The 27,794-nt window shown below is 42.7% G+C and overlaps 1 protein-coding gene across 2 annotated transcripts; it reads left to right on the top strand.

The window, feature by feature from the left end:
• Window positions 1-1,442: 1,442 nt before the first annotated feature.
• rgs19 (regulator of G protein signaling 19) lies at window positions 1,443-25,122 on the top strand. Of its 2 annotated transcripts, none has more exons than XM_079273827.1 (5): window positions 1,443-1,596; window positions 17,767-17,939; window positions 19,907-19,987; window positions 20,519-20,753; window positions 22,651-25,122. In XM_079273827.1, the coding sequence occupies exons 1-5, from the start codon at window positions 1,540-1,542 to the stop codon at window positions 22,837-22,839; spliced, it is 735 nt and encodes a 244-aa protein (XP_079129953.1). In that variant the 5' UTR covers window positions 1,443-1,539; the 3' UTR covers window positions 22,840-25,122. The 2 variants fall into 2 exon arrangements, with proteins under 2 accessions (XP_079129953.1, XP_079129954.1); XM_079273828.1 differs by lacking the exon at window positions 1,443-1,596 and adding an exon at window positions 8,662-8,766.
• The last annotated feature ends 2,672 nt before the right edge of the window (window positions 25,123-27,794 follow it).

Below are 27,794 nucleotides of genomic sequence, written 5' to 3'. Positions count from 1 at the left end.
TCACGTGTTCTGCGCTGTACAGCTTTTTAGCATCATTAAGGCCTATTATAGACAAACTAACTTACAAGAAATTGGTCACAATTGGTCAAAATGTCCCACTATGTTGTGTTTTTGCCCCGTGTTGCTGTATTAATGACATTTACGATACATCGAGGTATTTCTAAATGTTCTCATGTCACCAATGCACTGGGCAGCTGACATGCTTTCGGCAGCGGGAATGCATTTGATAAGACTTCACATCCCCTTCACATATCAGAGGAGATTTGTGCCACCAGATATGATTCAGAATTGTATAACCGATCAAAGGTTAACCTCTGATAACATACAGTGGTGGAGACTAAAGCAAACCACGGTCAGTGTCAGTGACAGTGTTCCTGCAGGGGGGGGGGGGGCCTTGACTGAAAATAATAAGAAAAAAAAATACGTCCAATGTTTAAATTCAGCTCCGGGTATTTCCTTGAACTTCAATACCCTGGCCATCAGTATTGCAGGCAGCTGACTCAAAGGAGGTGACATTTTGATGGTTACAGCGCTCTGGCTATTCCTGTAAGCCTGGAACAGTGATTTGAGAGAGATATCTTTAGATAAAGAATTATTGAGCACAGATCTTGTGTGCTAATAGAAGTGTCAGGTTATACCCATGCAGGAAGTGCCAATTTACAATACCAGAATTATAGTAGGACTTTTGTTAGAATTTAGAAGCTCAAATGCAAATGTCTAAAGGCGAAATTCTCAAATCTCTTTTTAGATAATTTGCCCCCCCCCCCCCCCCCCCCCAACATCATCATCCTCTCCTTTTCTCTCTCCCTTTCCCTCTGCTTGGTGTATGGCGCCCCCTCCTGTTGCTCTTGGTCTGCTCACATCATCTGGAGCAGTCACTTGCAAAAACACACGAAAGGTCTCCCGGAGAAAACTCAACAAATTACCCATTTAAACAAAGAAATTGGTAAACCCCAAAAGACTAATTAAACGAACTACGTATTTCATCACGTATCCATGTATATGTGAAAAAAAATATGTGTTGAAAAAAATATGATTATCTTATGTGTGAAAGAAGTTTAGGTCAGTAAAGTAAAGTTGTGTAAAATAGTGCATGAGTTATTACTTTAAACGATATTTTATGATGTGTAATAACATGTGAATCAAATAAAAGTTAATATATAGCATGCAGTATATAAAGTTTTATTAAAGAGAACTCCGGGTCTCCTGCTGCTTCGATGGACGTGAATCCGCGCATGCGCTCTGTCCGCCAGCGCGGTGATCTCTCTCCCTCCCTCTTACACACACACGCACATGCACGCACACTCTTTCTTTCTGTCTCTCTATCACTCTCTCTCTCTGGGAAAAACCCGAGCAGGAGGAGAGCAGTGGAAGGGGGAGGAGGCGGACTCCTTCTTCTTCCGATACAGCGGCTACCGCGGCAGGATATTTAGAAAAATAAATAATTTAAAAAAAAAGAAAATCCACGCACCACCCCCCCCCCCCCCCCCCCCCCCGCCCCGGTGCGGAGCTGCAGAGCAAGAAAAAAAAAACACACGGATGTGCCTCCGAAAGAGCAGCGGATACCGCCCTCCGGACCTTATTAATGCCAAGATTGTGAGTATCTGATCGGCTGCAGAAACGAGCTTGAACATGGGGAGGGGAGGGGTGTCGGTTCCCGTTTAATTTCCCCTTCCCTCGTCTCCAGTCGGCGGCGGGGCTTCTTTTTTTTCCTCTCTCCGCGGTGTTGAGGAAAAGGTCTGTCTCCGCGATTCCTTACCTCCTTTCCTCACCTTACCGCCTTAATTCCTTCTCTCGAGAACGGGAAGCAGTCAAGGCAATATTTAGGGGGGGGGGTCGATTCTTTGAAACGGTTTTCTTAATGACACGAGCGAAGGTCGTGATTTATTTTCTCTAACATTAAACGGGACGCGTAAAACACACAAGCAGCTTATTAGTACAACACCGAGGAGACGTTCAAACCGGGTTTTTCCTACTTTATTTAAGTTTTCTTTCTTTCACTTTCTTTCACGTCCTGTAAGTGAGTTGGGCAGAAAGAAACGACAGCGCACTGACTGTTAGCTTAACGTATCTGCTGTTGATAACCGGGAAACCTTCAAGGCACGGTTCACAGGGAAGAACGGGTTCAGTTGCAACACAGGTCAGCCATGACAAGCTGGCACGTGTGACTGCGAATCAAACTTCATTCATTATGACGTTACATACTTGTTTCTATTTCCACTTTCACTTACTTTGGCCCCATGTTTTTTCTTTCTTTCTCTCGACCCATTAGGAAGTTGTCTTTGCTGCACTTATATTGCAGGATACAGTCAAAATGTACATTAAAAAAAAGGATGGAAGCTATCCCAGCTATTTGTTCATTTTTAGCTGATTCGTCTCTGGATCAATGGCAACTGCAGTGTTGAGTTGTGGGACAGGTTCAGTGGCTGGTGGGCTCTAACCTCAACAACGTGCAAAGGTTTCTTCTTCTGTGGATTGCCAGAGTGACTTTACTTTAAGTTGTCGTGTCTGTTTTTATTATTACTTGCAATGGGAGCGCTGCATATTTACAATATGAAATAGCCGACCACAAAGACGTGAAACATGTGTTTCATTGTGAGTATGTTGTGGTCTTTTTGCGGCTCCATCCGCCCCTGCGGCCCTGCATAGAATAAGCGGTTGGATGGACTTCTTGTTGATGTTGTTTTGACTGTGGACTTTCCTCTGTGTGCGATAATAAAGTTGATCTGAATCTGAACAAAGCAATGGTTAGTTGCTCGCCGAGATGTTGCTTCACCCACAGCATCTCATTAGTCACATAGGTGGTCAGGTCAGTTCTCTCTCCCTTCGTGCTTCATCCAGAACAGCTAGAGCTGGACCCGAGTATTCCATTTACAATTCTGGAATTGCGTTACTAGTCTTTAACTCCTTGGAATTACAAACATGCAAAAACACACCAAACCGTTTGGAATATATGCATCTTACTCAAGAACAGATGGAGATACAAACAACATACAAACTAAATAATCCAAAAGATACGAGTTGCTGCCCTTTGCCATCCATCTCAGGCGAGGCCGTATAGGAATGTCTGGCCGAGTCCTTCCCGAGAGCCCTCGCCGCCGTAGCTTACGTCAGAGCGTAAAGTAACCCACGGGGGGCTCCGGCCCATAGGCCGGAGCGGAAGCCTCCGCAGGCTGCATCAACGCACAGGCTTGCAGCTGGACACTGCTGGAGAGACGGTGTGTCATGAACAGCGGACTCAAAACGCAGCTGTTTAGGGGCCGAGGGCCCAGAAAATGTGACTATGAGGAACGTCAACATTTGACCACACGGAGATGAGGAGAGGAGACGCTGAGCGCAGACAGTGTTTGTGAGCACCGTCCAATCGAGGCATAAAAAAACAGCACCCATGGGCTCATCATGACACATTTTGTTCGGAAAAACGCGTGGAGGAAGCCTCTGAGTGTGTGGTAGAGGAAATGCTTTAATGACACACGTCCGTGCTGCCTACTAACCCGAGAACTTTAAGCACTCCTCCGGTCAAGGCGGACCCGCGCACTCTGCAGGTTGAATATTCGCTGTTGATAGCCGGAACTCTGGAGTCCAAAACATGATATTTGGGACGAACGGGTCTAGCAATCAGATGCAACCCAAGTGTCTCGGCTGACAAAAAAAAGCTGAAACCTGGAGAACAAAAAGTTTTGCTGCACAAGTTCCCTAATGCCTCAATTCACTCAAACTGCAAGCGTTGTGTGCAAACCTCACTGGCTGCATCTCATAGCGTAGCGTCATTTGACGCTCTAGAACGCGGCACGTTTTATAAACTCAACATCATTAGGTTTTCTTTGTGGTGGTGGTGGCGGCAGCTGGTTGGAGGGAGACTTCAAGGTAGCGGAAAGTTTCCTACTTGTCGGTTGTATTGTGTGCCATTTCCAGTATAATCTGTGTGTTTTCTGTTTACTAAGTAGAAATGTCGGAAGATAGCGTGTACTACTCCCCCGTCATTTTAGTGGTTTCGTCTCCAATCTAATCATGAGCACACAGCTGATAGGTGTATGCTTTGTTTACATGACGTAACGTCACGCTTGCTGTTAGGACACCGTCGAGCTCTCTGCGGCCAAGTTTTCTGCCATCGTTGCGGTTGTTGTTGAATTATTCCCTGTTCAACTTCACCCAACGTTACATTTTATTTTCAGTCAATGAAGGTGACATGTGACTCCCGTCATGCGGTGCATTCGGTGCATACGAGGCAGGCGGCTGCGGTCGTGCTGCTTTTTTTTCTTTTTCTTTCCACAATCATTTATACATTTTCGTATTTGAATGTACAGCCATATCAGCTGACGTTTGGGGCAGTTAAGACAAAGGAATCAGTGTGAGATTCCTTTACTTTTCCTACAGTGTGGTCGTGGTTTGTGAGTTCATCGTGACCTTGCTGTACTGCTTTACAACCTATCTCTCAGTCGCCTCATCCCTTTGTAGTAAATGCATTTTTATGAATCATACTGGACACCTTTGGGTGTTGCACAGGAAGGTGCGTGGCAGACTTGTCAGTTTTTAAAAGCAAGGCTTTTTGCATTTCTTCTCTGTTTTCTATTTGTTGTGTCAGAGTATGTGGAACTGCTGGCTATCAAACCTTCTGAACCCTCGGGTTCTGAGGAGGTCTTTTCTTGAAGCCGGTTTGAATTCCGCACGCTTCTATAAAATAATCCTCTTGAAAGAGAAGTGAGATCTGTTCGTAGGCATCTAGGTGAGGTTGGTTGGTGTGTAAAGCTTTTTTTTCCTCACGTGACTGATCACACTACGCTGAAGGAAGAAAAGTGTGATTAAACGGCTTCAAACACATGATAAAATAAATCTCTGGCTACTTTGGGTCTCTGAACCCTGAGAAACACAGCACCTCTCAGATACTGATTTATACCCCGTCATTCTTTTGTTGCCATGGTGCACACTTCCTCTTCCTGTGTCTTTCTTCATTGTGTCTGTTGCTTACTTCCTCTTTTTTGTTTTAGTTTTTTTTCAAAGTTGGCTTCTCTTCCTTAGTCTCTCTCTCTCACACATTTTCTGTCTCACCCCATTCAATTAGTCTCTTCTTGTTTGTTTCTGTCTTTCTGTCCACCTTCAGTGTAGTGATGTGTGTGTGTTTTGTCCATGGTTGCCATTCTCTGAGGTGTGTATGTCTTCATCACTAGTGTTCACTCTTTTTAGGTCACTGTTGATGTTTGATGTTTCAATTTGATAAAAAAAGTCACAAAAATAGCCTCTCTCTCTCTCTCTCTCTCTCTCTCTCTCTCATTGTCACACAGCAAGCGATGTGGCGCTCAGTCGTCTCTGTAACTGTCTCATTCCTCAGTCGAAAAGTTTAAATCTATTGATAAAAGATAGATGTAATCATTTCCAAAATTCACAACGTTTTTTTCCAACAAAATACTCTGCTTCAATCTGTATTTGTTTTGTTTAGCCATTCAAAAACAACATTTTCACAACGTTTGAAAAAGCAAAACAAAGGGAGGGCCGCGCCTGTATTAATGTTGCGGTCTATCAGCAATCTAACAGCACCATGAATTACATTTATACAACTTTTCCTCTCCCGATATGATACCTCAACCCAGTTTACCTGCCAATACGGAGTATTAATATTAGCCTAATCATTCGCTTTGTGGCGTTTTAATGTGTGAATGTAACGCACGTCTTCTTCGATGGGGACAGCGGTGACCTACCAATACGTGCCAAGAGAAGACTTTCTGTATCTCTTTATTGAATCATCTTGTTCGGACATCCTCACAATGTTTGCACAACTGAAGTCCATGGAAACACATACTGGTTCGCTTTTTCTTTCATTGAGCTTATGAAATTAAAATGTGTGCCTTTCTCAGAGCCCTGTGTGATAGATTGAGGCTCCACCTTTGAGAGATCCTTCAGGTGAACGACTGGTACACACACACACACACACTCACTATGGCTTCTTTTCTCTTTTTCTTCTGTCTGTGTGTGTGTGTGCGCTAATGCCTGTGGTCATCATTCATGTTTTTGTGGTTGAATGTACCTTCCCCTGGATTTTTTGTGCATGTCGTGGGTGTTAAATGCCGTGTGTCCTTTTACATTTGTGTAAATTTGGTTTTTGGTTCATGACTGCATATTCTTTTGGGACTTCACACATTGTTTTGTTATGCATTTGTATTGTGCTCGTTTGTGCTTCGGTGTGGCATATTCACATGCACTTGCACGTACATTTCCGTATGTATGTGTGTGTGTGTGTGTGTGTGCGTGTGTCTGTGTATTTATAAAGGAGAGGTCCGAGGCAGAAGGGGGGATGACATGCATGTGTCCGGCCTGCTAAGATCGCTGACGACTCACACACTAACCGACAGCCCGCCCTCGCGACATGACGGACGTACTGGTAAACCAACTGCATCTCTTCTTCCCTCTGTCTCCCAGAGTCCTTTTCTTGCTTTTCCTCTCTTTGTTCATCTCTTTGTGTCTCAATAAATGTCTTTGTTTCCCTGTCTGGCAAATGTTTTTGTAACCAAAACATCTATCTGCCAGCAAAGACACAGGCCAATGTCAATAATAGCCATCAGGAAGATGATGTTCCCAAATGAAGACCACTTTTATGAAGTCGCACGACTTCACAACACCGCCGCTGAGCCAAAGGCGGACAGGTGTTTGGTAGGGGTGGGAATCACCAGAGGTCCCGCGATACGATATTATCACGATACTTTGGTCACGATACTATGATATTATCACGATACTGCGATATTCTGAGGATTGCGACAACATATTTTGCGATTTATTACTTTTTTCAACTTCAAATGATGTCCCCAAAGGAAAACTGTGTCAACATGTTTTATCTAATAAGATAAAGTTTTCAGTCTGTTCATCTCACTTCAATCATTTTTATTGCAGCAGAATAGGATTGTCAAGCAGACAGACTGACCAACAATGTCATAAATGTTGCATGAACCTGACAAACTGAACAGTTTGTATTACTACATCGTCCAACTGAACTAAATGCAAACGTGGGGACTCGGCATATGAACCATAACTTATATAAGTAGGATATTATTAGTTATATAACTCAGTATAACTTGCGATGCGTGGCCGTCGAGGGCAGAGAGACAGTTATGCGCTGCTCTCTCCCCATGAGCCGGCTACTGTTGGCAGATTTAACCCCGTTGTGAGGCCAGATGTTTTGACCAACTTCCTACCAATCACGCTGACCCAGGACCTTTGCTGACCTCACCAGAAAACAACTCGGCACCATCTAGTGGACTGAAAAAGTAATTGATTTGATTTTTGATTTTTCTAATAGTTTATATAATAAAAGATCGATACTTGGCGTCCATGTATCGATACAATATCGGCACGCAAAATATCGCGATACTATGCTGTATGGATTTTTTCCCCCACCCCTAGTGTTTGGCGTGATGATGGTTAGTTGTCTCATTTAGCCACTTGTTAGCAACCTCCTTTTTAAAGACACGTAAAAGCTTCAAAATGCTCATATTTGATGTCGCTCCCAGTGGAAAAATGTGTCTGGAGCCCTGCTACCTGATCCAAATACTGGAGGTCTTGGTTCAAAAACAGCTGTTTTTTTTAAGCTTACATTATTATGATATGAATGGCAGTTTAATCAGGAGGTTCTGACTCCTGAAGACAGGGGCCAAGTGTCACTATTACACAAGGTTAAACCATGACGAGCTCGAAATCCATAAAACAAGCCTGACAAATAACGAAACCTGAAACAATTGTGAGAAATGAGAGTCCACTACTTGTTTCCTCTCCCCTTGTCTCCTTCTCGTTATCTTTCTCTTACATTTAACTGTCATGTCATTTCCACTTGTTGCTTCCAATGTTGACGACATACAACTGCTGTCAGCTTGGCTCCCTCATATCTGCTTGTCATTTCTCTGTCCCCTCTCTTTGTCCTGCTTCACCTTCTATCTTTTCCTCTCACTTTTTCTCTCACTCTCTCCCTAACTTGTTTTCTTATCTCACTCCCTCCCATTCCCACCACTCTTTTTTTTCTTTTATTATCTCTGCCTCTCACCCCCTTTCCCTCTTCATATCCTCCCTCTCTTTATCTCATTCTTCCTCCCCTTAGGGTTACTAACAACCTAACAAGACAGGGCTGTCTACTTTTGGCCATGCAATGTACACCTTCATTTAATCATGGGGGAAAGCAGGACAACAGCAAAGCTTCTCTGAGCAGTCCTGCAAGCAGCTGGCCTCTTTTCTTGTCTCTAGTCTCCTTCCTCTTAACATTCCTGCATTGATACCTGGGGCATTTATGTAGCTTAAGGGATACATAGTCAGGTTTGTAAAGTGTGGTGTTCTTGTGAAAGAAAGACGTTGACAAGTCCAGACTGGACTCCAGGGGTGTCCAAGATTGGAGGGAGAAGGAATGTAAATGTTGGGTTTTAGCAGCATTTCTTCCCTTAAAGCCATCTTGGCATGAATGGGCCCATGCAGCCATGACGGGGTTGGGTTGTTGTGCGTGGGTGGGTGGGTGTGTGTGTGTGTGTAGACACCAGGTCTGATTCATCAAGGTTCAGAAAGAAACCAAGAAGCGCTGTGTGTCACAATACCTCTGACTCTGTTTCCTGCCTCTCTCTCTTTCTCTCGCTCTCTTTTCCTGTTGCATTGGACTGGCTTTCGTCTCTCTTCCTCCTTCGCTGGAGTGAATGCGTGTTGATTGATGGAAGAGTGCGAGAAAATCAAAAGAAGAAGCCGTTAGTTGTTTCACTCAGTCATCCATCCTCGATCCGCCATTGAATCGACTCGTCCCTGGTGAGCTCTGCTGCTGAATGCTGTCTGTGTGCTGCCGGGTTATTGAGCAGGGTTTGGTTATTTTGTACACTCTTGACAGTCGTGACTTCGTAGCGCAACAGATGGAGCGAGGCAGTACCGGCGTTCGTGGTTTGATTCCCTCTCTGGCTGCCCATGCAGTTGATGAGAGTGTCTACCAAAGTGAAAGCTGCTTCATTGCTCAAATGTATGCGATTCAACGACGCCTCTGTGGGTTATTGACAACATTCTCTGTTGTCTCTTTGATGAAACTCTTTCAACACCCCACCCCGTGAGATACACTTGAAAATGCATCGTCATCAAGCTTTAAACCAGACTGTTTGTCTCAGTTCCTGAAAAGTGGGCGTCTTGGGGATAAATGCAGCTTTGCAGTTTTTTGGCTGATAAACGACAAATAACCTGCTTATTTTCCAAATCAGAAAGTTTCAGATCGTTGGCTTTCTTTAGTTCATTGTTTACCGTTCATCTTGATGCCTTGGCAACTGCTGTATACAAATTCAAAATGTTTACACTTACAATACAACTAGGAAATAATACAGTAACAATTTCACCATTCAGTTAAACACACTCTAATCATTTTTATAATCTGTTAATTACAGCATGCAATGAAACATGCGGATGCCAGCAGGGAGCTTTGGATGCTCCAACATCTGAGATTGAAGAGTCTGATTTGGCAGCTTTGCAAGAAATGACCAAAGTCACATGATTGTTTGAATGTTTATTTTTACTTATTGTAAGGCTGCAGCTAACAATTACTTTCGTTACTTGTTCATCTGATGATTTATTTTCTCCATTAATGGAAGACTTTTTTCAAAACAAATCACCACAATTTTTTAAAACCCAAGGTGATTGCATTACATTGTGTGTACAACCAACAGGCTAAAACACAAAGATAGTGCGTGAAATATCTCGGAAAACAAATCTGCAAAGTAGCCTAACTATTAATGTCAAATAAATGCAGTGAAGTTAAAAGTACACTATTTCCCAATGAGATGTAGTGGGCTAGATGTAAATAGTTACATAAAATTACATGGAAGTACAAATACCTCAAATTTGTACGTAAAAACGGTACTAAAGTAGCCTGTATAGTTGTACTTTCTGTACATTCACTGGTTTTTATTATAGTTTATTTTTTAACTATGTTTTAACTATGCTTTTTACTATGTTTTTACTATGTACTGGCTCTGTGGCACTCTGAGATTTTTTTTTTAAAATGAAAAGTGCGTTACAAATAAAATGCAAATGCATTACTTAGTTACATTCCACCACTGCTAGAGAAAAGAGCACAAAGTCGTATACAAGAGCACCTAGTTCTTCATAACTCTTACCTCTTGTTTATGCACTCAAAGTGCACCATTGATTCAACATTAAAATGTACTGAATTTTCTTATGGGGGAGCATGCACACGGACCCCTAGAGTGTCCAAGGTGAACCCACCATCGTCCAACAAACTCCTGTGCGAAACAATGAAGATTATAAGTCCTGAAGTTAAATGTTGCCGATGGAAAATGTTGACCTGTAATGTAAAGTTAGGGCAATTTGTAGTTGTATGTATTGTAGTCAAGATGTTGTTGGTGTTTGCATAGAACATGTTGTTGCAAGTGGAAAATGAATGTGTTGGAGGAATTGTAGAGGAATGATCTAAACACTGCTGTACTGAGTTTAACATTCTTGTCATCCGCTGCAGGGATCAAACCTTTGAGTTGACAAAGAAAATATGTTGCTTTTAAAGGATTAGTTCACCCAAATGACAAAAGAGCTGCAGCGTTGTTGTCTCTGAGATGTGTGCTTCCACCCCCATGACAATGGAGGTGAGGTACTGAAAAAAGGGGATGTGACCATTTCGGTTACATTAAGTGTCTTTTGTTTGTTTCTTCTTGCTCATTTTGGACATTGATTGGGTTGAAAGTGTTTTTAATGGGATGTAAACATCGTCTTGTTTGGTTAAAGGAGAACCTTTAGAAATGGGCGCGTAGCTCGTATGATTGAGGTGACGTGTGTGTGTGTGTGGTGTGACTATAAGTAGACACGTGTATGTTGTTGCGATTGTGTGTGGATCACAGTGTGTTTGTGTGTGTGTGTGTGTGTGTGTGTGTGTGTGTGTGTGTGTGTGTGTGTGTGTGTGTGTGTGTGTGTGTGTGTGTGTGTGTGTGTGTGTGTGTGTGTGTGTGTGTGTGTGTGTGTGTGTGTAACCAGGCTTGTCCATAGAAGGTAAGGAGAGGAGATGCATTTTGGAGCTTGTCGGTGCAGCCCTCTGGTAAAAAAAAAAAACACCTTATATCTGTCACCACACAGTGTTGTTAGGCTGGATTTATAGACCCACTTACTGTGTGTGTGTTAAGTAAGAGGGAGTAGTGTGAAAGCGAATGTGTGAGTGATTTTCAAAGAAAGTAGATAAAGAGAGATAGATCAAGAGGAGAGGAGCACACTGTACAAAGCGCGCGTGTGTGTGTGTGTGTGTTAAACGGTGCATTAGCGAATCTTTAGCAGTGTTAAACATGTCAGGGCAGGAACTTGGCAAAGCTCCTCTCCTCCATAAAACATGTTCCTGTCTTCCTGCACCAGATCTGGGGTTAAGACACCAAGAACTTGAGGGACACCAGAGAAAATCCTTGCTGGGATTTGGTATCAAAAACTGCTTGGTGAGGATTCTTCAGTGTCTCCTCACCAGATGACTTTCATAGCGTTGTGACTTCACTCGAATAATTCCAAGAATATATCAAATATAAAACATGAGAGAACGTGACAGGTAGTGTGTGAAAAATGTGCCTCTTACTTCCAGCTGTGAGGTAATAACGCCTAAAGGTGTAAGGGGGTGCGATACAGTGTTGTATGTTGCCTGTTCAAATTCCACAAAAGCAGTGTTGCATAAGTCAAGAAAAATGATTAGCCAGTGTGGACTAAAGAAAAGACCTTCACCCATTATTCAGTGTGAAGTGGGAGGGGCTTGAGATACCGTGTTTTTGACTGTTATATGTCCTGACTGCTAGACAGAATTCCCACCGTTTTCGGAGCGCGGAGTGTTTCAGTTGAACGAGTGACCGTGTTAACTTGTGACTTTCAGCTGAATAGGACCGTGGTTGCTCTTGATTGAAGCCTTGTAAAAGAGGACACCTACATGCAACAACGCATTCAGCTGAGAGTCCCCAGTTAGCACGGTCACTCTTTAAACCGAAACACCGGCAGCGTCTATGGCTGCAAGCTGTTAAACGTGTTCGCTGCATCCGGACTGATCAAAGAAGCTTATGTTGGCACGTCCATTAAAAACAACATTCAAACCTCCGAGTTGATATCGCGGTATTTGACGTTCTGCACAGATAACATAGTTGGAAGCATCTAGTGACGTAATATCTCGCTGGTGTAAAATTATAATTGTAATTGTTATGAAGTGGAGGGACTTCTGCAGGAAAGGAATATCAAAGGAGCTGTCATAGTTTATTAGCCTCAGTAGTGGGTATTAAAAAATAACACTAAAAGAGACCCATGGGATGCTGTTAGTCGTTAAGTGTTGAAGTGACAGTGCGGACAACAATGCTTCGTAAAATACTTGAATCACATTGTTTTCCACGACATGTATTACATCAGTATATCGTATATTTTCATTCTCAAACGTAGCTTAACCATGTCATGTGATAAGGCACTTCAGTACACAGGAACAAGACCTGCTGGGCCCACTACAGAAACTTTCAGATGAACATATAACATCCAGGGATTGTCGCGATAGACACTAACACAGACCAACCCGGTAACCACTTGCCCCCAATGTAGCACTCTGACCAAACAGGATGGTACCACAACCGTCTCACTTTGAGCAAAGTAAACGCCAATAGCAGCATCGCTCGTTGCAGAGCAGCATTCAACAGGCAGACACAGAATAGAAGACAACACAAATATGCAGACTAAAAGCAAACCCAGCTTACAGTTTCATTTGACTCTTTTCATTCTGTTTCAGAGAATGTAAAACAATGTGGCGGGTCCCCCTCCCTTCCTCGCCAGTGTGTCCTGCGTCCTCAATGACACAGTACGGAGTGAACTCTGCACTCAGTATTCAGCAAAAAAAAAAGCTACAGTTAACACAACTTTTTTTAGCATTCTATAATGTAAAACATTAAACCTCAAATACACACATGCACAGACAAGCGAACAGCAGTAAACAAAACAAAAAAAACCCAGCAGTTGGCGCACAGGTCACCTGCAGGTTGCGCGTGAGTCTAAAACTTAGATGCCTTTCCTTCCATTGCCTGTAGATGGCGCCTATTGCTATATTGTGACGCTCCTCCCACTGTCTTGGAGGCTGTCCTGGTCAACCACAAAAACAGGCAGTTGTCTGAAGAGCGAGGGTCGTCAGCTGATTAGACTCACCTGGGTCTTTAGGCTGTAACAGCCGGGCCGTGTGTTCAATCCTTCTCACTCCCTTCCTGCAGCTAACATCCACCCTGCCGCGCCTAGTTTTGCTGTTGCGCCTTCAAACACTGCAACAAAACATATGTCACATATTGTTTAACTTAAACTTGGTTTATTAGATTGTTTGTGGGTTAGGGTTGTGACAGTTTGTCTGTTAATCTAAAAAGCTCACATTGTGTCCTGAGCGTCCATTCAATTGTCACCAACCGGTTTATTAGGTATTATAGTTTTATTGTACATTTGTTTATTAGGGAACATTTTGGTCACAGTGACCCCCACCACCACTAACACAAATGCACGCGCACACACACACACACACACACAGAGGGCTGTTGGCGATCAGGTGGTGAGATTACGGAACAGTAATCTCTCAGATTAATACTTAAAATGAATGTTTAATTACTTAAACCCTGCTGGCAGGTGCAGATGCGCGCGTGTGTGTGTGTGTTTGAGTGTGTGTGTGTGTGTTGGTAGACCAACGTGCATTACACAAATGCCCGGCAGTGCCGCTCTCTGAATTTAAATGTCATCTTGCTTTATTGGCATGGTATGCGAGTCCATCTGTGCTGCCAAAGCACGCAGAGATGGCAAGCAAATGTGTACAGTACAAAAGAGGTGATCGCAGCGCAGTTGACCTATAGATGTATGATGGACATGCACAGCACTGCATGCATTTAGACTTAAATATACAGAAATATGCTCATTTTTTTCTTATTAATACAATAAAGTTTGCAAAGATTAAAAAATGAGTTTGAACATTGTGTCAGTGAGGTCATCAAACACGACAGGCATCAAGCTATTAAGAACTTCGGGTGTTTACTGAACGGCGACACATTGTTTCAATTTCACACCATGCGCTTCATGGGACACTGGCTTCAAGGACCGCACAATTATTGCCAAAATGATAATCGCCATTACTTTGATCGATGTGATTATTCATCACCATTATTCCTTGAAGTTAGTGACAAAATATTTGTATGTGTTTTCACCTGCAAATTGATTGTAATTTTAAGTACCGTTGTGCTACATTCCTACTAATTAACAAATCTCTTCATCAAAATAAGACTTACAGTAAGGTCTTCTTCGTCTGAATTCAGAGCATTTTGACCGTCCCTGATGTACAAAATGGGGCAAAATGTGTAATACAGTATACTGCTGTTCTACTCGCAGCTGCAACATTCTGCAACATTTTGAGAATGACGGCTCCCCAAAAAGTGAAACCACAACATCTTAATCGCTGTGTAGCAGGACGTTGCAGGAAATCAGCATGTGTGCTCTGTCCACTTTACCAGGATAAGTACAGGTTCAAAAACGATTCAGAGATGGCGTTAAGATGAGAGGGAAGTGAACTAATTTGTATGTGTGTGCGTGCGGTTTCTCAGCATTCTAAAGTCATCTAGTTTAATCGGATTAACACTCCGACCCAAATCCTGTTAAACACACTCTCACTGAAATTCATGTGGAGCAAGAGGAAGTGAGACATCTGCTCAAAAGGAACTGTACACATTAGCATCTTTCTTTCTTCCTTCATGTCCTTTTCTCAGCAGTCTATTTTCTTTCTTTCTTTTCTTGCTTTCTTCTTTCTAAACTGTGCTGGTGCTCAGTCACCACCTCCGGAAAACATGAATTTACACACACACACACACACACACACACACACACACACACACACACACACACACACACACACACACACGCAGAGAGGGAGAAACGCGATAGCTCTGTTATAAAAGAGAGGAAGGAAGTGTCTTTCCTGTCTTTGCTCTGAGATTGCAGGTAAACTGTGACACCAGCGCTAGTGTGTGCGTGTGTTTCTGAAGGTGTGTGATGTGTTTTGTGTGTCTCAGCAGTGAGCACACCCTGTTAGCGGCCCCACAGCTGGCTGAGTGACACACTTTCATTGGAATAAATGGGCACCGTCTTGAAGAATAGTCTCCAGATCTGATTATACATCCACGGTTTCCTCATGAAGGGTTTCTTTTGTCTTTTTTAACTGACTCGAAACAAGATAAATAATAAATAAATTTGAATAACCGGGTCCTGATTGGTCCTCACTGATGTAATGTTTTTCCGTCTGCCGCTACTTTTTCATTGCTCCAGCCAGCAGTCAGTCACATCTGCCACAACAGGCAGCAGAACATACACACACACACACACACACACACACAGATCTGCTGCCCACTTCTGTCCCTGTGCTGGCAGACAGACACACACACACACACACGCACAGAGTCGACAGCTGGAGGTTAAAGTTAGCTGTAGTTTCACCATTTTCGAGAAATGGAAAAATAACAACAGCACCCCATCTGATGATAGCATCTACATGGAATTATCTTCACACACACACATACACATATACAGTTGGTGTGCATTTGTGTGTATTGGCTTGCTTTTCTTTTACGTCTGAATGCACCTTTTATGTTTGCGTATGGATGTCTCTTATGTGCCTTTTCACGATGCGTGTGTGTGTGTGAGCACATGATGTACACTGTGTGCTGTGGAAGTTTGAGTCTGTTCCACAGCGAGGAGGCCAGAGCACGTGTGTCCAGCTGCTTCCTACAGTGGACGCGCTGCAATAATACATCTACCAAGACTGGTTTACAATTAAAAGGAATTTAATCCCACTGATGCAAGTACGATTACAGTTTTACAATGAAGTACATTACTCCTATGAAATATTACAACATTACCCCACTTTGGAAAAAAAATCTCCATCTAGCTACTCATCCTAAAACACTTTATGCTTATCTTAATTATGCATTTCCAAAACACTTATGATTGTGACTAATTATGAATTCTTAAATATGAATCATTAAACACTTTTATTATATCTACTGAACACACAGTTCTATGCTCAAATGTCTTACAGTGCTGGACAGTATACATATTTGCCCATATGGCTGTTTCCTAACTCCTTCTGGCCCATTCGTCACAAGAAGTACAGCAACATTCTTTGAACTCCGTTTTCAAGACGATGGAGGGAGCTTTAATCAGAATATGTATCAAAAAGAAACTGTATTTAAACATGTTTGTCATAAATAAAGCGATTCAAGAAACTTGGTGTCCTTAGTCCAGAACCTAAAGTTGAGGTGTGTGTGTGTGTGTGTGTGTGTGTGTGTGTGTGTGTGTGTGTGTGTGTGTGTGTGTGTGTGTGTGTGTGTGTGTGTGTGTGTGTGTGTGTGATCACAGCTCCATCACATGATGCATCACATTGCCCGGTCTGTCTCCATACCCGCTCTCTTTCACTTCCTCTATTCTACATGCCGTCTCTCTTCCTCCATACCCTCTCTAAATGTGTAAATCTCTTCTGTCTCTCTCCCTCATGTACTCTATAATCTTGCCATCTTTTGACATCTCTCACCCTTTTTTATTTCTCTCTGTATCTCTCTCTGCCAACCTATTTATTCTTTCCCCCTTTTCTCTCTGTCTCACATCAGATAACCCTCGTCTTTTTTCTTCTTCAATCCCCGCCCTGCCCCATCTCACTGTGTTTGAAGAGAAAAAGAGTGTTTTGTTCATCTTAATCTAAAACAGCAGGTTTATGCGTTTGTTTTTTTAAAAGCCTCAAAGCAGTGGCACATGCCTTCAAGTCACTGAAATGTGCTTCTTCATTTAACTGACAACTCTCTTTCTTCTCAAGTTCTCTCTCTTCCGCCCTAATTTACAATTTAATTATTACTACTGTTAGCATGTCTGTTCCACAGAGACATTAGTGTGGAACAGACTGTCAGAACAGAGACTAATGTAATCAAAGACGTCATAAAAATGTATTCTTTTATTATTCGACTGCAGATCCTTCACTGTGAACTCGTACTCATCAGTCATCTCTAAAGGCAGACATGCTATGTGTAGCATTTGAAAACACTGACCGACACATGAACTGTGTAACCTTGCTGTGATTACTGTAAACAACCATTTCTAGCTTCTGTCTAACATGAGTGGTGTTGTTAGAGCTCAAGTTTCTCCATATTCAGACTCTCGTTGGAGATGTTGGGACATCAGAAACATGTTAAAAGTCCTTTTCCAGAAGTTCTTTCAACCTTTCATGTCCACTGGATGCGGCTTTGTTGCATCCCGGTTGACCTGAAAATCATCTGTCAGCAAAAGCTTGCTGGTCCGAGCTCCATAAATGCAATAATGCAGCAAGAGGCTGACTGAGATCTTTGGAGTATCTTTAAAGCCCCAGAGTTAACTGAGCATTGATTGATTTATACTTAAAGGCCACATGTCACATCTTAAGTCCTTTTTCTTGAGTATTCCCATGCATTGCTACATCATACTTTTCAGTTTAAGATCCTACATAAAAAGACATATGATGAAGGAATAGTTAGAAGAACCAAAACATTATGAAAATGAATTGGCGGTCCCTGTGGAGAAAAGCGGTAGTGTTTCTGAGCGCCACAGTCCCTTTAGAAAACCTAATTCTACAGCAGCAGGGTGGGACAGTCTACCCTGCACTGGTGCTTTTACTGCAGTACCGGTAATTAAAGGATAGTACTTATTCCACCACTATAAATGACAGTGAAGAAGAAATCACAACATCTCTCTCTCTCTCTCTCTCTGTCTGTGTCTCTACAGTACACAGGTCCAATCCCGGCCGAGCGAGGGGGCGAGCTGGCCATGGGGGGAGGTCGCAGCGAGACCTCGGCGCTGAGCGGGACGGGAGGGGGGCGGGGCATGACCACTCCGCAGAATTCCCAACGGCCCAACGCCTGCTGCTTCTGCTGGTGCTGCTGTTGCAGCTGCTCATGGTAGGAGACAGGAACACGCACTGCATTCATACTGACACACACACACACACACACACACACACACACCTGGCACACATGTGAAACCTCTTATGTAAGCAAATACACACTGGCGCATGTACTGCTGTCCTGCAAGGCTGTACCCAATGCCTTTTTCCTTAATTAAGGCTTTTGAGTGACGCTTCAAATCACATCATCCCCTTAAAAATAAATTCTCAAACAATATCCTCAATTTGAATACGGTAAATCATCGGATTAAATGAGTTACTTAATTCTACCGGTGCCTATCTATTTATGGTTGAGGGATTACTGCCACACAACTCTCAACACGGCGACGGCTGAGCCGGCGGTTATCAGCTACTAAAGGTGATAACAACACAGACAGTGTAATCTACAGCAACAGTGCTGACGGAGCTAACAGTGGTAACTTGAGGGGGAATTGGAGAGTGGCTGCTACACATGACTAATCTGAATTATATCCAGTATAGCAAACATCATAGCATGTGCTCATACAATAAGACAGTTAGCTGTCTGTGTTGTGAGCATATTTAAGGCCGTTGAAGTCATGGACTTTGTTCTGCAGAACAAACTACAAGGGGTTGGGCAGTCCCTGTCATGGTTTACCAACATCACACCCATTTATAGGCTCGTTTTAATCTGAGGAGACAGGAAGTAGCATGGATCATTACTGTAGTGTGATTTTTGAGCTAAGCAGCCATATGTATTACATTCTTCAGGTTCCTGAGCTTTATTATACATAATACAATATCAATATTATATATATTGTACTTATATTATTAATATATAAAGCTTCAACCTGTAACTAAACCTGTGAAAGTATTTGTATTTGTCGTATCTTTCACAAATTCAAAGAGCTGATAAGGCCTTTTAGTGTTGGGGAGGCTACTTTGAAAGAAATGATTTGACATATGAGTGTTACTAGAAGGCCCAGTGCCTCTCACGGACGTTGAAGTGTTCTTTGTGCGTCGGTATGCGATCCAGAGGGCTGTGACGAAACGAAAAGACAAAAGTGTTCCTGACATATGTTCTTTATGTCGTCATGAAGTAACAACAATGAAATAAGGACCCAATGAAGTCAAGTACCAGTTTCTGGTGAAGGCAGATTACGTTCTTTGGTTCTACTTCCAGCTGTAGACCATTGACCATCGTCTGCCTTGTCTCTCTACTGAACCGTGTGTGTCACTTGCGACAATCTCTTCCGGCATCACACACTGCAAACATAAGCAGCCCAAGCTGACCAATCACAGTTTTTGCGGTTTCCTACTTTCAGCCACCGAAGCATCGACACATGCTTCTTTGTGTTTGTGGGCTGCGCAAGGCGGGAAAGGACATTTACTTTTGGTAAATGTTGTCCTCTGACACAAAATAAGTTTTTAACTTATCCAGGCTTAGACCACCCATGGCCTCCACCGGAGCCTGTGATGTACTGTGGACCAGTCTGTCTTGTTTTTTGTCCTCCCAGTGTGGCTATATGCACACACACACTAACACACACAGGAAGACATCGGACAGAAGTGTTCACCATTAAACACACTGAGTCTCCAGACATTAGTCAGACAGTAGCTGTACACTGATTAGGTCTCTATAGTTCCCACAGGGTAACTCATGATTTATAGCTCTCTCTCTCTGTGTTACACACACACACACACACACACACACACACACACTGAAGGTGTTGACACCTGTAGCTCCTGCTTTACCCTGCTGTTAACATAGCTTTGGTTAGTGCCGTCATTAAATGGGGTAGTGACATCATTGTAGGTGATTGTACACGTGTTCATAGTTCTGAGAGCAATTACCGGTACTCTTCTGTCAGCTGTGCTTAAGTGTGTGTGTGTGTGTGTGTGTGTGTGTGTGTGTGTGTGTGTGTGTGTGTGTGTGTGTGTGTGTGTGTGTGTGTGTGTGTTCCCTGCCTAAGAGCAGTTTCATCATGTCAGTCTCACTCTCAGGAATGAAGAGGAGAGGCGGAGGAGGAGGAAGAGAATATCACAGGACACCAAGATGGAAACCATACCAAACTGTGAAGCTTGGTGAGTCTTCAAGCACGAACACACGATCATTTTGTGTGGTTTAAAGTTTGCCAAAAACGTATTGATTCACATTTTGTAGATTTAGGTTGTCGCACAAAGAAACGATGGTTCTTTTTTTGGTGCGGATGCAGGTTTTGACCACTCGAATTACTTTAACACAACGTGTCATCATTCCCCCATTCACACCCATTCATACACGGATGGCAGGGGGCTACCATGCAAGGTGCTACCTGCCCCTCTAACGAACATTTTGGGGGTTGAGTGTCTTGTGTCCAAGGACACATCGACATGGACTAGCGGAGCCGGGGATCGAACCGCCGATCCTCTGATTGAAAGATGACCGTGTCGCCACAGTCGCCCCAGACAATCCAAAACATCTCAATTCTACCAGAAACGTGACCAATTCTTAGTGAGATAGTACTTCTGTACCATTCCTCTTTTTTGAATCAGCGAGCTGCGTACAGGGCATGAGCTTTGGACCACGACCGTCACTAAGAAATGAAAACCATCTTCCCACTCTTCTTTCCTCAGCGCCAGACCGTCAGCGGAAGAGATCCGTCTGTGGTCTCAGTCTTTCGACAAGCTGATGAGGAACCCCGCGGGTCGAAATGTTTTCCGGGAGTTCCTTCGGACGGAGTACAGCGAGGAGAACATGCTGTTCTGGCTGGCCTGCGAAGACCTCAAACAGGAAATCAACAAGGGCGCCATTGAGGAGAAAGCAAACTCCATCTACGAGGACTACATTTCCATACTGTCGCCAAAAGAGGTAGGAGTGCTGCGAGGTCATTTCTATCAAAGCGGTTTGAAGGACCAGCCGGCTGGTTTTGAACGTTTTAGCTGCTATGCTCTCTGGAACCTTCGGGTTAAATCGTGCGTGACCCTTATATCTCTTGAATGCATCAGAAGAAAGAAGGGGGAGGAGGGTATAAAGATTAAAGAAGATTATTGCAAGTTAATCACTTCAGGATGATTGGGCAACGTTGCTGGAGGTCTTTTATTTATGGGTTTATTTATTTTCTTTAGTAAGATCTGGCAGATGCATTTTGTTTTCCAGTGGGTTTGTTGCTTCATCTGTGCCCGACTGTCAGTTTGTCAGTCTGTCCAACATTTTTATTCACAGCATCACTATTGTCATAAAATGTGCTCTGTTGATTCATGTGGACCACAGAGCTAATGATTTCCAGTAGAGCCATCATCAGGCAAGAATTCCTATTTGGGAAATGGATTGACGTCATGCTATAAAATTTACTGAGCGTGTCCGTCCTCCCCAGATCATCAATCCTTTTTGTTTTGTATGCCTCCGGGCCAGAGTTAGTCATGACATTATATTATCGCGTTGGCAGTAAGTCCCATTCTTGTGAATGCAATATCTCTAGAACGCCTAGAGGGACCACAAACGTCCACTTGACCTTAAGGATGAACTTATTCGAATTTGGTGGTCAAATGTCACCGTGACCTCACAAAACATGGTGTTTTTTTGCTTTAAAAAAATAGCCCCGTCCCTTCCTGTCTTGTAATACCATTTGTACCTTGAGAGGCGACAGTGAGGCACTGTAGTCTGACCTCAGTCCAACATGAGAGGACAAAGAAGTAGCGCTGACCTCAAGGCTTGTCAGTCACGTTGAAGGTACAGGGTCCGTGTACAGTTTGATAGTTTATTATTGGATTAAATTCAAAGTGGCAGGGAAGGGAAAACGACCCACTCCTTATCTGCCACTTTGGATTTAGTCCAATAGACAAACTATCACGGCGTACACGGACCGTCCAGCCCTCAGTCCGGTTAGTGGCACAAACTCACAGATGACTAATGTAAACTATAGCCGTGAAGCAGTGCTATTTTGACCATTGTATGGACCCAGTAGTAGAGGTGAAATGCTGACACCTATATATTTGGAGCATGTGGCTACATGTAACACGCTGCACCTTTTTTTTTTTTTTTTCTTTTTTTTTTTTTACATAGAATTTTTTGTCATGCTGCACATTTAGTGGTTTTCATTTGGCAGCTGTGATGCACGTGCACGGTGTTCACACCAACACCCACCTCAAGAAATGTGAGACCTGCTGATTGACCAAGTGATTATCGTTGGTGATAAACTTTACATACTGTCGTACAAACACACACTGTGAGTGTGTTCAACTTTTCTTGCTGCTGAGAAATGGGGAAAGCACTGTCGGCTTTGCTGCTATTTTTAACTGACTGACTCTGAGTGTGTGTGTGTGTGTGTGTGTGTGTGTGTGGTCGCTTTATTTAGTTGGCGCACTGGAGGCATTGGTTGTCAGGCTTCATCACAAGTGTATACTTGTGTGTGTCTGTGTTAGCATGTTTAGACACGGGTGTATGTACAGTTGCGTTAGTGTGTGTGTACAGTGTGTTTATACAGTGTGTGTGTGTGTGTGTGTGAGCATCTGAGAGTTCAGAGACAAATGTATCGGTGCAGCATTCGTTTGCGGTCTAGAATCGTGATCTGCTTGCGCTCAGTCAGAAACCAGACCGCACTCATTTTCTGCAGCTTCACAAGCACTTTTTAAAAACTCCCTTTCTCCCCAACTGTGATCGTCAAAACTAGAAACTGTGAAACGACGAGTCTATCAACAGAACATAACCTGGCATGTCCTTGAATGTGTTGTCTCTCTTCATTGAACTGAATTGAATCTCCCTCCAGGTGAGTCTGGACGCCCGGGTTCGAGAGGTGATCAACAGGAAGATGCAGGACCCGACGACTCAGTCGTTCGAAGACGCCCAGCTCCAGATCTACACGTTGATGCACAGGGACTCCTACCCACGATTCCTCTCCTCCGGCATCTACAAGTCGCTCCTTCACGGCGGCTCGCGTACCTCCTCTGAATCCTAGTCCCACACCTCCTCCCCATCTTCTGATCCTGCAGTTACAGGATTGATGCCACACCATTTCATCGCAGATCCAGCACAAAACGTTCCAAAAATGATCAGACAACTCCTCGCCTCCTCCGTTCACTTCTGAGAATCTCAAATCTCTCCCGATTACTGCCAAGACTTTCTTCTCTTTTCTCCTTTTTTGTTTCTTCTCCATATCCTCATCTTTTGGTATTGTTGCCAAGACCTCCTGTCCTCCTCTCGGCTTTCGTCTCCAGTTGACTCCTCTCTTCTTTATTTCTATTCTTGTCGCTTTGTTCTCATTAAATCTTCTTTTTCGTAATCTGATCCTTTTCTTCATTCTTCCATTCTTTTTCACGAGTAATACCAGTATTTGTCAGGTAATAGTTGCGATAAAACATTCAATTTGATTGGAAAAAAATGTAATTTAAACAATATCTTAACTATTTTTACTTAAAACTTAATTTCGCTTACACCCTAACAAACGTTTTGGAGTTGTTTGACAGGGTCAAACAAGGGTCCACTTACTGTCTTTTTACTCGAGCTTTCAACTTAATCTCACAGTCTTCCTCAGTGGATCGGGTTTGCACAAGCTGAGAGGGCTGAGCAAACACTTTCTGGAAGGATGTGGTCCAAAGGTCTGGAAAAAACTAAGTGGACCTTGAGTAAGACTTCAGCCTGAACAATATTGGATTGTTGTCTCTGATATTGATATTTAACGCTTAAAATTTAAAAGAAATTAGGCTTCCATCTATTCCTGTCGACTCCTAAAAGCTGCTGAACACTTCAATCCTTCTTTCCTTTCAACCAATTTCCTACCTTAGAACCTCTTCTTCTCCCTCGTCACCTCAACAACTCCTAAACAGAGAAGGAAGCCATCTGGATGTTGAAGTATTTCATAGGGATATTATTTACTTGGGAGATTTGAATGCATTTAGTATTTAAATATTCACCTTTGTCATGGACTCTTATTTGGATTTTTACTAATTTGCCCCTCAGTTGTCCAATGAAGAGCCAATTAAAAGGTGGCTGTCCCTGACATCCGCCCACCTCATCACATTGTTTTTCATCCTGCAGTTCTCTACTTTGAGCATGATGGAAAGGCAAAAGGAGAAAGATGGATGCTGTCACATTCCTTCTCTTTCGCTCTTTCTTCTCTCTCTTTCAACTGGAAAACACAGGGTGCTCCCTCCATCCCCTGCTACGAACCACAACATTTCAGATTTTTGTGCTTTATTTATCCACTCTTTTCCGCTGGATCAATCATTTCACTCCTTTGATAAACAAACGGACAAATGGATGGATGACACTTCCTTCCGACTACTGATTTACAAACAGACAAGCTGTCTATTTTTTAAGAGAAAACTATATGGAACATTTTAATTATGTTGATTATTCTTGGTTTTGTTTATTTGGTTTATCTCACTCTCTCCCCTTCCTGGATTTTTTGCAAGAGACTGTACTGATCCCCACCCGACGCAACACCACAGACACCACTGATGCAATAAACACTGGAGTTTGGAAAAACATTCTAACGCTTGCACACATTTACAGAAATTGTTACAATACAATTGGTTAATTCATTTTTGAATAATTGATGAGCAGATCAAATGTGAAAATTGGCTTTTTGGTATTCTATATTATTGTAGATAGCATGAGGAAAAACTAGCTCTCGGCTCTTGGAAGTTGTGAAAGTCCAGGAAGTCCCATAGGAAATCGCAGGGAAGAGGTTGGGGTCGGGGGTCGCCAAAGAGCAGAATTGAAAACTGCAGTTTTGTTGGTCAGGAAGGACCAAAGAAGATGAGATGGAAATCATAGTTGTCCTATTAAGTATAGTAATACAAATCTACACACATCGTACACACACCAGGGTGGCCTACCTGGGCACTGCTGCTGCTGACCTCTCACCTTTGACCTCACCACTCACTCGGACGCCTGCTCCCGATTGGCTGCAGGAGGTTGTTGGGCTGAACTGTGGTTGGTCAATTCAGGAAGGGGGGTGGGAGGAAATCCCAGGTGCAAAAAAATCTATAGATATATTAATGAAAAAAAAAATTGTAAAAATGATATATAGAAAAAAAAGAAGCAGCGCTTTGTGGGAAATGTAGTTTGAAGAAACCAAATGTTTGTAGTTGTCTGCAGAGGCCGGATCAACAGAAGAGCTCTTCACCAGACAAGTCACTCAGAATGCATTCATCTTAGTGTTGTTCATGTTATTTATTTTATATTTTGTTAAGACTGTGATTTTAATTGTGTATATATATATATATAAACGGAAACCCTTGAACATCCAATGAGAAGCAGCTTCGTTTGTTCAGTGTATTTCCTCACAGTACGAGTCTCGTCAGTACTCGTGGCTTTGCTGGGAATCAGGCCCTCATCTTGCCACCTTCACTTCTTTGATATGATAAATGATTTATAAAATATCGATTTTTTTTCCAGATCAGCATGAAGTTAGAGGAAGAATAATGTTGTTTTTACGACTCTGGTCATATTTTTACAGCCCGATCGATACTGGATTTTTGATTTGGGAGCTTAAAAGATCTGATGAAGAAATGTCAGCCGATGCAGTAAATGCACAACATGAACAATCTCTTTAAATAGACGAGGGTTCTAAACAGCCACTTCGTTAAGTGAAAACGCAGTTTGAAAGTGAACATGAACTGAGCAGAAACAGACATAGCTGTTGACTCTGTGTTGATACTCCCAACACTCAGTTCCTAAAGGAAACCAACACACACACACACACACACACACACACCCTACCTGTGAACCAGTCCATTTGTAGTGTGTGTGTGTGTGTGTGTGTGTGTGTGTGTGTGTGTGTCTGGTATTTTTCCACAGTTCACTGTAACTTGATATGTTTGTGTTTTGGAGTGCTTCCCTGTGTGACACACAAACACACATAGCCTGCACACACACACACACACACACACACACTGCCTCATGCCTCCATATTCTCACACAAATGCACACTCACTGCCAATTCTTTATCTGTCCAATGTTTCTTTCCCAGCATTCCACTCTAGTTTTCTGTTGATGAACACTGATAATCTTCACTTCTCCTTTAGAGCTGTGTGTTCTAGTCAACGAGCAGATGGCTCTCTTTTTCTTTCTTTACTGCTTCAAAGTCACACGATCTTTAATATGTTGTTACTCTAATGTGCGACAAGTAGGGCTGTGTATTGGCAAGAATCACAAATCACACATCGTCATACAGGGGTTACGATTCAATATACTGAGATAAGTAGGTCAATGTATTGCTACTTTTAAAAATCGAATTGTAGGAACACAGCAAAATATGCATAAAGTTGAAAAAACTTACTTTTTTTAATGCAATCAGAACAATGGGGTCTCCATTCCCACTAATACTTTTAGTGCAATCTGTCTGCAACACATCTTTCAGGTCTGTGTCCTTGCAAAACTACATAGAAATAACTACGATGTTTTCTAATTATAAGTAAAATAGAAGCTGTGTCCCGGTTGTTTTAGTTTCGTTGCATGCTAAAAGCAGTTGCTGCCATTGAACTCCCAGTTTAACGTGAAGAATCGTTTGATCAAAGCCCGGCAGGTCAGCTGAACTTGCCACAATGCAAAAGTCAACATGAAAAATAAAGTTCCAAATAAATAATGAAAGTATTATTCCACTCTCAGAGTGACTCACAGGAACAAATAAACCTGATCAAGCGCCAGATGAGGCAACATGTTTTAATTCTCCGTCGAGCACTTGTAGTCGTCGTACTAAACTCGACCTTTTTTCAAAAAAGTCACACAAAAACATCAGAAATAGGGTCCAAGTTGAAATATACCTTATTACCCATTTAATATTTAACCAAAATGTTCCTTTACATTTTTAGTCAAAATGGCTGTGACTTTGTCTTTTGGATGATTCCTTATCCAGTCATGCCGTAAAACCAAATATGGTCAAAGTTTAAAAAATGAGCCAGTTAGACAAAAAGACATGGTCAGCTTGTAACCAGCTTGCTACAGTTCACTAAGTAACCACTTCTCTGCCCTGCGTTCTGTCTGAACCACATGCCTTCAGTCTGTTTTCCATCCAGCAAGAAGAGGCCTAACAGAGCTCTCTCGCTCCCATGCTCATGTATGGAAGGAGCTCAGCAGTGTTTCCACAACAAACACAACGTGAGCTTTCTGTGCTGTGTTTTCTCTCACCACTTTGCAGCGCTTCCGTCAACATGCTTTGCACCACGACATTTTGAAAACGGACAGGACGACTCGAGTGTACACTTAAGTCGATTGTGATTTATTTTCGCGATGTTTCTTTACATGTACATCCGGTTTCGATCATATTTATTTTTTTCTGGAATAGTTTGGCTCTCAATCAGAGTTGAGTGTGTCAGTATTCAACCTTTTGATTCTTTGCGATGGTGCCAGGAGATTTGAGGGAAGTCGTTTGGCAAAAGAACAGATTGTCTACAATTAAGTCAGGCACACAGCTGCCTTTTCTCCATAGTGATGTCAGGCAGTACATATAAACGTATATATAGTATAATAGGGCATACTTTGATCAACTGAAGAGGGCAATTTAAAAGGAACTTTGATTTTGTGATTATTTTGACGGTCCCTGTGGACAAAAGCAGTGGTGTTTCTGTGCACCTGTCCCCTTTTAGAAAAACTCATTTTACTGAAGCAGGGTGTGACAGTCTGCCCAGTTCAGTAGTTCTGGTTCTCCTGCGCCTCCCTTCCCTGAAGTTCCCTGAAGTGTTGCAGAGGTGTACTGCAGGGTGTGCCAGTGCACCGTGGCATCGTTAGAGAGTGTGATTGAAGGTGCAACAGACCGAACCAGCAGTGATGCTGGTTGTTGCATGATTATCAGTCAGTGGATGTAAAGTCAAACAGAGTTAAAGTATAAAGACGAGAGTATACATTTTGTTCAAATCTGTTAAAAAGCAGTTGAGATATTGTGATGAAGAAGAAAGAGCAGTAAAGTGA

This window comes from Melanostigma gelatinosum, assembly GCF_949748355.1.
Source record: "Melanostigma gelatinosum genome assembly, chromosome: 8".
NCBI lineage: Eukaryota > Metazoa > Chordata > Actinopteri > Perciformes > Zoarcidae > Melanostigma > Melanostigma gelatinosum.
This window is presented reverse-complemented; position numbering and strand designations above follow the sequence as displayed.

What these genes read in the sequence shown, in the direction of transcription:
- rgs19 (XM_079273827.1), top strand. Translation starts at nt 1,540, where the DNA reads ATGTGCCTCCGAAAGAGCAGCGGATACCGCCCTCCGGACCTTATTAAT. An exon ending in ATACCAAACTGTGAAGCTTG is followed by an intron (nt 19,988 to 20,518) that starts GTGAGTCTTCAA and finishes TTCTTTCCTCAG; the next exon opens with CGCCAGACCGTCAGCGGAAG. An exon ending in CCATACTGTCGCCAAAAGAG is followed by an intron (nt 20,754 to 22,650) that starts GTAGGAGTGCTG and finishes ATCTCCCTCCAG; the next exon opens with GTGAGTCTGGACGCCCGGGT.